Source organism: Sabethes cyaneus, chromosome 3, assembly GCF_943734655.1.
Source record: "Sabethes cyaneus chromosome 3, idSabCyanKW18_F2, whole genome shotgun sequence".
NCBI lineage: Eukaryota > Metazoa > Arthropoda > Insecta > Diptera > Culicidae > Sabethes > Sabethes cyaneus.
In genome coordinates, this window is record NC_071355.1 from 98,120,563 (window position 1) to 98,131,688 (window position 11,126).

The window sequence follows — 11,126 nt, forward strand, 5'->3', positions numbered from 1 at the left end:
AGTTTAACTACCCGAATTCTACAGTAGCTAAAAACTATTTAACTTAATACGTAGTAAACTACGCACAATCAGGGATTCCCAACTGTACACTGTCCCGCTCTTTATCATTTAAAGAAATCTGCCGCTTTTATAACTCTGAACTTGAAAGTTTACCGCATCTGCTCTGCAACTACGGGGCTCTTGCTTTATCTAAAGATAGCTTCTCGAAAGTTTCCTTCCTAAACCCAAATCCCAAAAGATCATTGATTTTATTCACCATGTAGTACCGAATTGAGGCACAATATCTGCTATGATGCTATGGATAGTGTATGCATTAAAAAATTGACCTTTTTTCGGATGTTGATAAAAAACTAAGACAGCTAATTAAGTTTGATAAATTTCCCATGGAAGGTACTTACATTAGCCTACTTGCAAAAAAATTCTACTCCCTTGTGAGCGGCCTTCCGGCAGTTAACTGGAACATTCGTCATGGCGGACGAAAACATTACAGAGACTGTAGATTACAGAGGTGCCTATAGACACTCAAAATCTGCTAAATTTTGAAACAAAACTCTCCGCTTTCGTTCAAAAATTAGCGGTTTTTGAGTATCTCGGCGCCTCTGTAATCTACAGTCTCTGTAGAAAACATGCGTGTAGACATGTTTTTGAGTTCATTCTTTGTTTTATTTATCCCGCAGTTTTCACGACAAAATTTTTGGAGTAGATCTTACGCTTCATTCTCGATGGGACGTAGCTGGGGGACGTTGGGCGGATTCGCCGACTTCGAAATTCAGCGGCTCCATCTCCTCCAATCATCGCTTCGAGTAGTGGGCTGACGCCAGATGCGGCCAGAACACCGCGTCTCCGCCCTTATGGAATTTCTTGATGATCGACACAACTTCCGGCAGGCCCTTCGTACTATAAATTTCCCCGTTCACGGCCAGTCCGGAGCTAAAGAAGAGCGGCTTTGACATCCCCTTTTCGCAGATTGTCAGCCACAGCAGTACCTTCTTGAGGAATTTGGTGTATCAAATGTACTCAACCTTGGAGCTCACTTCCTTCCTCGGGGAAGTAAAATACGAAGTGCCCTGCCAGTCGTTGTCATACAGGGTGAGATAGATCTCATCGTTCATCACCACCGCCACTTCGCGTTTCGCCGGGAAAATCGACTTGACCATCTTATTCAGCCGCTCTGCGTCTGATGATAGTCGAAGGATAGTAGACTGAAACGTCACGTACTAAAAATGGAATACAAAGTTGTCATCATTGCACCGAAAATAATCAACAAATGCGATAAATACTTATTTTGATCAGTTTGTCGAACGAAAGTGGATAGTAGTATCCATTCCGCTAGCAAAATTAAATCGGCAAAACAACACGTTCGAAATAAGTTGAACGAAAGTAAGATCTGTCGGGAGTCAGAACGAGGGCCTATAGTTTTCTCCAGAGAACACAGAAACAGAAGTTTGGCACAACTGTTCCAGTAGAAAAAACTATCAGAATACCTCTTTCACGAATGATTTTACTGTTCGGAGAGTTACGATTACGAGAAGATCGAGAAAACTATATAATTGAAATGATTGGAAATGTATTTAAAAATTAGGTTAGAAGTTAATTCGGCAGTTTTACCTTCAAAGATTTATTTTCAACAAAAAACTATTTTTTCTCGTCTGTGCGAATCAATCACAATTATTACTTTAGCAGTAAAAGTAGTCTTTTTTCTCAATTCATATTAACTAGTTAGACCCAAGTCATCCTTAAAACTAGAAATATCTTCGACGTCGTCATTGGGTTTCTCCGGTTTGTCCAAATCAACAAGTTCACTTTGCTGTGACTCTATTATAGTCTTAGATTTTTGAATAATCTGTTGGTATCGATCCTTTATTTCAACCATCCATTCATTGTCATCCCAATGGTACCAGCTCAATATACAGACAATTATAATGAAAAACAAATTAGTGGTGATACCTGTGAAAGCAAAATAACTTGTTAGATTCAATCAAAACAAACTGATTTCTGAAAATAATACCGATGATAGCTGAAAGGATTGGCCAGTTAAACATAAGATATCGCAATCCGGAGAAGTTAGCAGTGATGTGCAGCTGAGCGGAGTAGAACTGTACCGTACTGGAGAGTATAGTGATGTCAACACTGGTAGCCGGATGTACTTGGTCATCTTCGAAATGGGAAAACAATTCGATTGCTACCATCTGTTTTTCCTCTCGGTATCCCATGATCAGAAAGGGTGCGAACACTACCGTGGACAAAAGTTTCAATAGATCGGACTTGTAATGCAGCATCGAGAGCCGGCAGGACTTTGTAGTCTGAGTGCCAGAATGATCGTGCATAGTGGCGCAGATTGTGAACATTCCTGAAACGTCAAAAAATATTCAAAATAAGACAATCAAAAAGCGACAAAAATACTCAACGTTAGGACAGGACACAGAAATTGTTCATCTCGCTTTGGCATGTTTGAAACTTACGACAATCGTAAGAGTAAGCAACATGTGGATTCTGCTTGCGGTTTTTTCAGATAATTAATGGAAATTGGCTTGAAAAATTGAGGGGCAAAAAATAATTTGTAGAATACGAGTTAAATTTTTTTCTAAAACCAATTGTCTGTGGGCTGAAAAACTTGAAAAATGAGTGTACGAGTTGAGTTAACGCTTCTAGCATGAAATAGAAATGGAAATTCAAACAGCGCAATTTCCGAAAATCGGTCAAAAAATTTTTCTTTCGTTTTTGTCCTTTTTTCGTAGATTTTTGCATGGAAAATAACCACGTATTTATTAAAAGCAAAAATAGATTTGGTTTTCAGGTTTAAACTTTAAATAAAAATGCCTCAAATCCATATTTTTTTTGCTCGATTAAACAATTCTTTGTTTTTTTTCGCCCCCCCCCCCCCTTCAGTGGCCCAACACCGGAGGGACAAAAACTTTTTAAAATATTTGTAATGGCCTAACTATAGAGGATCAACTCAAAAACAAACGAAAAGAAGCTTCAAATTTGATTCCAATGCGAAAATAATTAACCAAACTAATTCGAGGCTTTAAAAACGAAGACCATCTATTTTGTAATTTACAGCTGCACTTGCTAACGAAAGTTTACTCTCAGTTGTAAATTTTAAGTTGACCACTCAAGAAAATAGACCGACATTTCTACCAAAATTAGGCTGCCATAAACTGTCTAACAGTATGATTTAGTCTTTTCGCGTAATAATGACATTTTTGATCTATGGGTATGAAATGGGGAAGGCAAATGAGGAGCGTCCAATATAGCTCTAGCTATCCCAAGCCCCTACCTAGTGCCTCCACGTGGCCATACCCGGTAATGCTCTATTGAGTAGCCAAGCTAGGAGGTGCGATACTGTGTGGTTCCCGGCTGCCTGATCTCATAATCGAGGTTTTGGGCAGACGGTGGAGCCACACGATCTGGTAAGCATAATATAAGTTATTTTAATTTTTTTTTTCGTTTTAGCTTATGAAGCATTTACTGCTTTATAGTGAAAACTTTGGCCAATACGAGTGTTAATACTGCACATGGATATTGGATACCAGAAGAAAAATTAAAATAATTATTAGAAGCATTTATGGAAACTAAAAGGACGCAACTCTATTCCATTCGAAGGACTGCTGGTGAGATTGTTCTATTTTACCCATATATACCACATTTAATAAATAAACTAGAATCGGGAAGAGGGAGGGACCATCAGAGCACTTGTTTGAAGCGGTGGGCCTAGGGAGAGTGAAACAGTCAACTTTCTAGGGTTAATCTTGGCCCGATTAACAACACATCGTGGATAATGAGCGGGCTCTTCTCCCCACCTGCTGGAGTCATTCTGCATTAAGACGGTTTATTCAACGATTGACTCAGGTGACTTAGCCCTTGGAAGGAGATTCTCTAAGTCCCTGGTACGTGTAAGTGATGTTGCTTATCGACCAATTCCCTTTTGGCCCTTCATACAAGAGTTGGGAAGCATGACCAATCGTTGAATATGTTCAACTCTTTTTGACATGATAGGCTCATTGCTATGAACGGATGTTCTGCTAAGGCAGGTGGTAGTGCCATATATTCATATTCAATAATGACCTTTTTGATCTATATTTATGTAGTTAATTGATAATGTTGATACCGCATCCATAGCAAATTGAATTTGTAAGTTAAGACAGTTCATTTTCGTCAGGGAAAAACCATAAAATGTTGGTACCATTTATCGTGGCTGTTCGAAGTTTGAATCACTCGTACAAAACGCGAGTCAATCTCCGAACACTTCAATAAATATAATATCTTTAAAATAATGCATAGATTATTGAATTTTAACTATGTTTTAGTACATATCTACCATATATGCATCTTATCATCACGAAAAGGGAAGAAAGGTCAGAGTAGTTCTAATAACCTAAGGATAATTTCTCATTTTGTTCTAGCACTTGCTGAGTTCCAAGTAGAAGTCCAACAGTTTAATGCCATATCATACCATATAGAGGACATTTTAATGAACACGGAAATGCACAGGGTGCTAAAAATATTCGCCATTTTGTCAATTGTTATTGTATTTTTCGACTGAAGATCTACTCACAATTTTTCTACTTTGCAGTCAAATTACTGATAAGAACGAACGTTTTTCTTCTACTTCCGAAGTTTCAATTGATATTAAATCTTTTTCAAGGATTAGAAAATTTTCGATAGACGAAAAACGTAAAGATGTTCAGTTCAAAACTATAATGACAGTAGTGCACAATAAATATAAGATGCGTTATCCTATTAGCACTATTAACGAATATTTTCTATTGAAGCGTACGAAGTTTGAGACTTCGAAATTTGAAACTGTTCGAAGTTTTAGTCGAAACGGTATTAAACTCGTTATTAAAATTTAGGATTTTAAAAGTAGTTTTTTACTCAAAATAGCAATTTCAATTATAGAAGTATGTATATTCATAGCAAAAAGAACAAAAGAATTGCCTGCTTCCACCTTAACGGAAAATTAGCAATCATTAACTTTTCGTCGGAATGCCCTATTCTGGAAGCACTTGTTGGACCCAAGAGAGGGTCTCTATTTTTAAAAATGTATTCACTGCATTGTTCTTGCCAATCTGAACACAGAGAATATATTTTCATGAACAGAATTTTTATTTCAAATTAAAAAAAACTGCTTTTGAAATTCACAAAATCCATGACGACTCATTTCACCTTAACCCATTATGACCCGGGTATACCTAAATTTGGACCAAATGAAGTGATACTCTGTAATCTATTATATTATGGCTTGAATGTGTCGGGAAACGCAAAATCGTCATTTGGCATGCTTTCAAGGCCAAAATATCGCAGGTTAAATATTTTATAGGCTCAGTTTCAAACAAACAAATTTCAAAGTTTTTTACAGATTTCTTACCGAATTTTGTGATAGACTTTACATATAAATACTAATTTACATGTCAGGTAATGTTTCATTTGTTTGTTTATTTGTTTGTTTATTTATTGTACATCATCTGACATAAAAGTCTTAATGAAGCGACTAAAATGAATTACTACTAGCTAATCTATTTTTAAACATATAAATGGGTTCGCCAAATTCGAAGAGATGTTCAACATTATTAAAAATTCTCACACAAAACGCTGTTGGTTCAAAATAACCGAAGTTCGTCCGGTGAAACTGGTTTACAAGCATCGAGGATGGTCGCAGCACACGTTGTGAAGCACGGAAGTTCATCATAGACAGCAGTTTTGGAGAGTCTATTTCACCGTTAAGCACTTTCGCCACGAGTAAGGCCTGTTGTAATTTGCGACGTCGTTCAAGTGTGTCCAAACCAATTAAACGGCAACGATCCGGGTAAGAGGGCAGGTTGGCAGGATCACGCCAGGGTAAATCCCTCAAAGCTAAACGAACGAATCTTTTCTGCACACGCTCAATCCGCAAGTTCCAATCGAGCTGGTGCGGGGTCCAAACCGCACATACATTTTCCAGTATCGGACGTACAAGAGAGCAGTACAAGGCTTTCAAGCAATGAGGATCCTTGAAGTCCCGTCCTATTCTAGCGATGAACCCTAATTGTCTACTCGCTTTAGACACGATCGCCGTGCGGTGCTTGTCGAATGTCAGCTTTCTGTCAAGAATAACGCCAAGGTCATTAACGTGATCCACTCTCTTGAGCGCTTGCCCATTAATCGCATACTCGAAAAGAATCGGCGTTTGAGTTCGGTAAAAAGTAATTACTTCACATTTAGCAGTGCTGATAAGCATGGAATTCAGTTTACACCACGTCGTAAATTTATCTATTAAAAGCTGCAGACGATAACAATCTTCTAAGCTACGAATCGTCAAGTAGATTTTGAAGTCATCGGCGTAAACAAGTCGACATCCATTGTCTATAGCACGAGCTGCGTCATTGAAAAATATAATAAAGAGAAGTGGGCCAAGAATGCTACCCTGCGGTACTCCAGATTCGTTTGTGAATGCAGATGATAAATCCGATCCAAGCTTGACTTGTAAAACTCTATTACACAGGAATGATTTCAGCCACGTGACAAACTGCTGAGTAGCACCCAAGCGCAAAATTTTGGTTAGCAGTGTAAGGTGATCAATACGGTCAAACGCTGCTTTCAAATCCGTATATATTACGTCAACTTGTGCTTTACGTTCGGTTTCCAATATACAGTTCGACACGAAATCCAAAAGGTTTGTAGTCACGGAACGACCAGGTACAAATCCATGCTGATCGGGATCTATGTAGTTCTTAGTGGTACTCATTATAACTGTGCTAACAACTATTTCAAATAATTTGGAAGCAGCCGATAAGTTAGTTATGCCGCGGTAATTCTTTACATTCCGACGGTCACCACTCTTGAAGATCGGGAACATATATGAATATTTCCAGATATTCGGGAATTTGCCCTGCATAAACGATTTGTTGAAAATGCAGCAGAGAGGAGCAGCTAGAGTTTCAATGCAACGACACAAAATAACAGCCGGAATCCCATCCGGGCCAGCCGAATACGAACATTTCAATTTTTTCGCAGCAGTAGTAATCATTTGTGGTGTAATTTCAAATATATCAAGATCAATAAGGTCAGCAGGAACGTTTTCAGCAGCACGCAAAGCACTATCATCTGAAGCAGACTCAGCGGCGAATACCGAAGAAAAAAACCTTGCGAAAAGCTCACACGCAGCAGATCCCGAGCATGATTCCTCATCATCGAGGTACACATCAGTAGTAGTTGAGCGGCATTTTCGTTTTGAATTTACAAAATTCCAAAATTTTTTCGGATTCCTGCGCAAATCTGTTTGGATTCTCAAAACATATGATTTGTAAAGACTGGAATTCAACCTACGGTATTCATCGCTAGAACGCTTAAAATCATTTTTTGTCGCTGCGGATTTCCAACGACGAAACTTGCGCAAGCATGCGTTTCGCTTCCGTTTCAGTACTCTCAAAAGACGGTTACTCCACGCAGGGGAGTGCGGCTGTCTAACAACTGGCACATTGTCACTAAGCCATGAACGAATAATTTCACAAAAACGTTCGGCCATCCAGTCAACATTGTCGCTTCATCACTAAATGTAGATTTTTTCATGCGTTTTGGAGACAAAAATTTTTTCGCCATTTTTTCAACTTTTTTTCCGTCATTTGTCACAACTTTGCACTGTTGAAAATACAGATGAAATGACAAAAACTGACAAATTATATCACACACACATCAGATTGATGTCTTATCTCTCTTGTAGTGATATATTAACAATGCTAACTATTGAAATTCAGCAGTAAACAGGTTTTGAAGACGAGGTATATACGCTGGGTCATAATGGGTTAAGAGGAATAAGTTTACCTGTTTTATCGTTTTGTTCCGATTCTGGCATTTCCAGATAAAGAATGACACGGTAAGGTTGTCCTACCATTAACAGTTGCTGTTTTTTAGTCAACTCAACCGTGTCCGTAGGATATTGGAGACATTTCGTGTCTGCTTGGCACTGTCTACAAGAGAGATAATTATTACAAAACTTCCAAATTTGAAATATTTCAATAAATTTGATCTAGATCTTACCGGTAACTGAGATACACATCTTTCACATGCGATACAGTCGGCATATATGTGTAGTAGAAGTAAGCATACATGAATATTGAGGCCCACACAATGGACAGTCCAATGAGTACCACGGCAATAAGCCGCAAAACAACATTTTTTGTCGATTGCACTCCAGCACTAGTTTTTCTTTTATACTCTTCAGCAAACACAATTCCAGTCACTGCTAGGGGTTTCAGCAGATAATTTCGTATCAGATGAAACGGATCCAAGATGTTTAATATTAGTCTTCCTAGCGGCATTTTGGTTTTGACAGAAGCGAGCTTCTTCCAATGGATCAAAATGAAAGTTTCAACAAGCTGCTGAGAGTTGCTTCGTTGCTCTGTGGCTCGTGTCGTGAAATAGCCGTAACAGCTGACGCTGCCAGCATAACAAACTCAAACACTGGAGAATGAAAATAAACTGGAACTCACAGCACTGCTGTCATCGATGCACGCAACGTGTAGACTGCAGACAGAAAGGCACAACCGGCACAACGACGTGCTTCAGAATGACTCGATGATCGAAGCGATACTAAAGGCGATTATTCCAGTAAGCTTTCGATAGTGGCACACAATTCTTTATCATTTTCATTGCTTATTTATTTACATTCATAATTATGTTCTCTAACAACAAAATAGAAATGCATCTTTGAACATTTATCGCCAGTTGTCAGACTCAATCGCACGAACATTGCTTGAGTCGCCTTATTAGGGGCAAAGATCACTTTTGGTACGTCATCCCATATCTTTCGTCCGTTGCAAACACGAGTAGGGTAACCAACCTATTTTAGAGCCCATCGGAAGCTGTATATAATTTGGACACTTACAGCAAAAACGAATGGAAGTTATTATTATGTATAGTTGTAGATGGGGAAAATAGGTGTTACCCTAATATATTATTCGCGACTCGATTCTTCGTGAAAACTTTAGAAGTTTTAGAAAAATTAGAAGTTATTTGGCATGGGATTACCTATAATATGGATCATGGTAAACATTTTTTGTCTCGTTTCAGCTCCGGTGCTTCTTAGCACAAGCGAAGGGCATGCATTCACTTTGAAACTTAAACATGGCTTTTATTATTTGTATGATAGTGTATGATAGAATTTTATAATACCATCTAATGCAAAAGATAGGGACAATTATTGCAGTGAATTTATTTATTCATTCGTGTAAAATGTAAAATATTTGTAATTTATAACCAACAATGCAGAAACAGGAAATGCCATTTATTTTGCTAAAATGGCTACTCTCCATGAAGTGTCTGATAGTGATACGTTAGGCAGTTTTCAAATTACTTTTTTACTTTACTTTAAACAAAGATATAGATTCATTTCGAACACGTTACATGTTACGTTATATGCTCAAACATAAATATAAGTTGAATATTGAACATTGAATTCATTTTATACTATTATAAAGTGAACTTGTTTTGAAAATCAGGCACATTACTTACATGTAAAATAAGACTGCATGGCTTTGGTATTCAAAGGTATTCAAATCGTTACCAACAAGGAAGATACGACTGAAAATTCGACGGTTATCAGCAGAAGGAGTTGCTGCAGAGTACCCTCGAAAGACCGAAGAGCGGATCGGTAAACAACTCGGAGAGATCCTGAACGAAAGTGGAGGCACATCCACGACGCTACAGTACTACAGCGCGGAAAATGAAGTGACCGATGAGAAAAATCGAGCTGCAACTGTGACACGCCAGCTGCAGAGAGAGAGAGAGATACCGAGATGTTAGAGCTGCCGAAAAGAAACTTCACCGTCGTACGAAACGTCAGCACTGGGATCGCGTTTTTGCGGAAGCAGTAGAGAATAGCTTCGAGAGGCACGATACGAGTATTAAAGAATACGATTAACCGAATCAGGAACCGGACCGTGCCAATTCCTGTTATGTACAACGACAAGGAGGGGAACCTGATTACCGAAAGATCGGAGGTGGCCCGGCGTTGGAAACAACATTTCGATGCAGTATTAAATGGTGAACAAGATGGAGCGGTCAACAGAAACAAGATAACGATTGAGGATGATGGACAAGCTGTGAATCCACCAACTTTGGACGAGGTAAGGAAAGCAGCGAGAGAGCGGAAAAACGGCAAAGCAGCTGGAAAGGACGACATCCCCGCCGAACTTTTGCAAGTCGGGCTGTATTGTGCAATCCATCAGGTTATACTAAAGGTATGGACTGAGGAGGAATTACCTACGGACTGGTTGGAAGGTCTCATATGCCCTATTTACAAAATGGGCCATCGAATCGAATGCTGCAATTATCGAGGCATTACTTTCAAGCATGCAAAATTCTCTCCCGCATCCTGTTTCTCAGACTGAGGCTGTTTCAGGAAACCTTTGTTGGCGAATACCAGAGCGGTTTTCGAGAGGGACGCTCCACGACGGATCAAATGTTAAATAAATTTCGGAAATTCAACGTGCCGACTCACCATTTGTTTATAGACTTCAAGGCGGCGTACGATTCAGTTAAACGAAATGTGCTTTGGCAGATTATGCTTGAACATGGTTTTCCAACAATACTGATTAGGCAGATACGTGCTACCCATGATGGTTCAAAATCAAGCGTCAGGATAGCGGGTGAGACATCGGACTCATTTGTGACGTTAGATGGTTTGAAGCAAGGTGACGGACTATCGAATTTGTTGTTCAACATTGCATTGGAAGGTGTTATTCGAACGGCGGGCGTGCAGAGAAGCGGTACAATCATCACGGAATCTCATATGCTTCTAGGGTTCGTGGACGACATCGATATCATCGGTGTTAACTGTAGAGCTGTGGAAGAAGCGTACACGCCTCTTAAGGAGGAAGCTGCGAGGATAGGGCTTATCATAAATTCTACCCAAAACAAAGTATATGGTGGCTGGTAGAGAGCGTGATAGCCCTTCGGGTGTTGGAACTGCGCTGGTGATAGATGGAGATACTTTTGAAGTGGCCGACGAAGTTGTTTACCTTGGTACGTTAGTGACATGTGACAACGATGTGAACCGTAAAGTAAAACGGCGGAAAGCGGCTGCCAACAGGGCCTTCAACGGATCACGTAGCTAGCTGAGGTCCCGTAGCCTACAACTCCGTTTT

General features: G+C 39.3%; 1 protein-coding gene across 1 annotated transcript; it reads right to left on the reverse strand.

Moving 5' to 3' along the window:
* Positions 1-1,588: 1,588 nt before the first annotated feature.
* On the reverse strand, positions 1,589-8,652 carry LOC128742472 (seipin). Its single transcript, XM_053838843.1, has 4 exons — positions 8,020-8,652; positions 7,804-7,949; positions 2,009-2,350; positions 1,589-1,947 (listed from the first exon to the last, which is right to left on the reverse strand). Exons 1-4 carry the CDS (start codon positions 8,298-8,300, stop codon positions 1,712-1,714), a joined length of 1,005 nt encoding a protein of 334 aa, XP_053694818.1. The 5' UTR covers positions 8,301-8,652; the 3' UTR covers positions 1,589-1,711.
* Positions 8,653-11,126: the final 2,474 nt, after the last annotated feature.

Coding starts and splice junctions, on each gene's coding strand:
- LOC128742472 (XM_053838843.1), bottom strand. CDS start 8,300: ATGCCGCTAGGAAGACTAATATTAAACATCTTGGATCCGTTTCATCTG. Junction 7,950..8,019: donor GATGTGTATCTCAGTTACCG/GTAAGATCTAGA, acceptor TCTCTCTTGTAG/ACAGTGCCAAGCAGACACGA. Junction 1,948..2,008: donor AATCCTTTCAGCTATCATCG/GTATTATTTTCA, acceptor TTGCTTTCACAG/GTATCACCACTAATTTGTTT.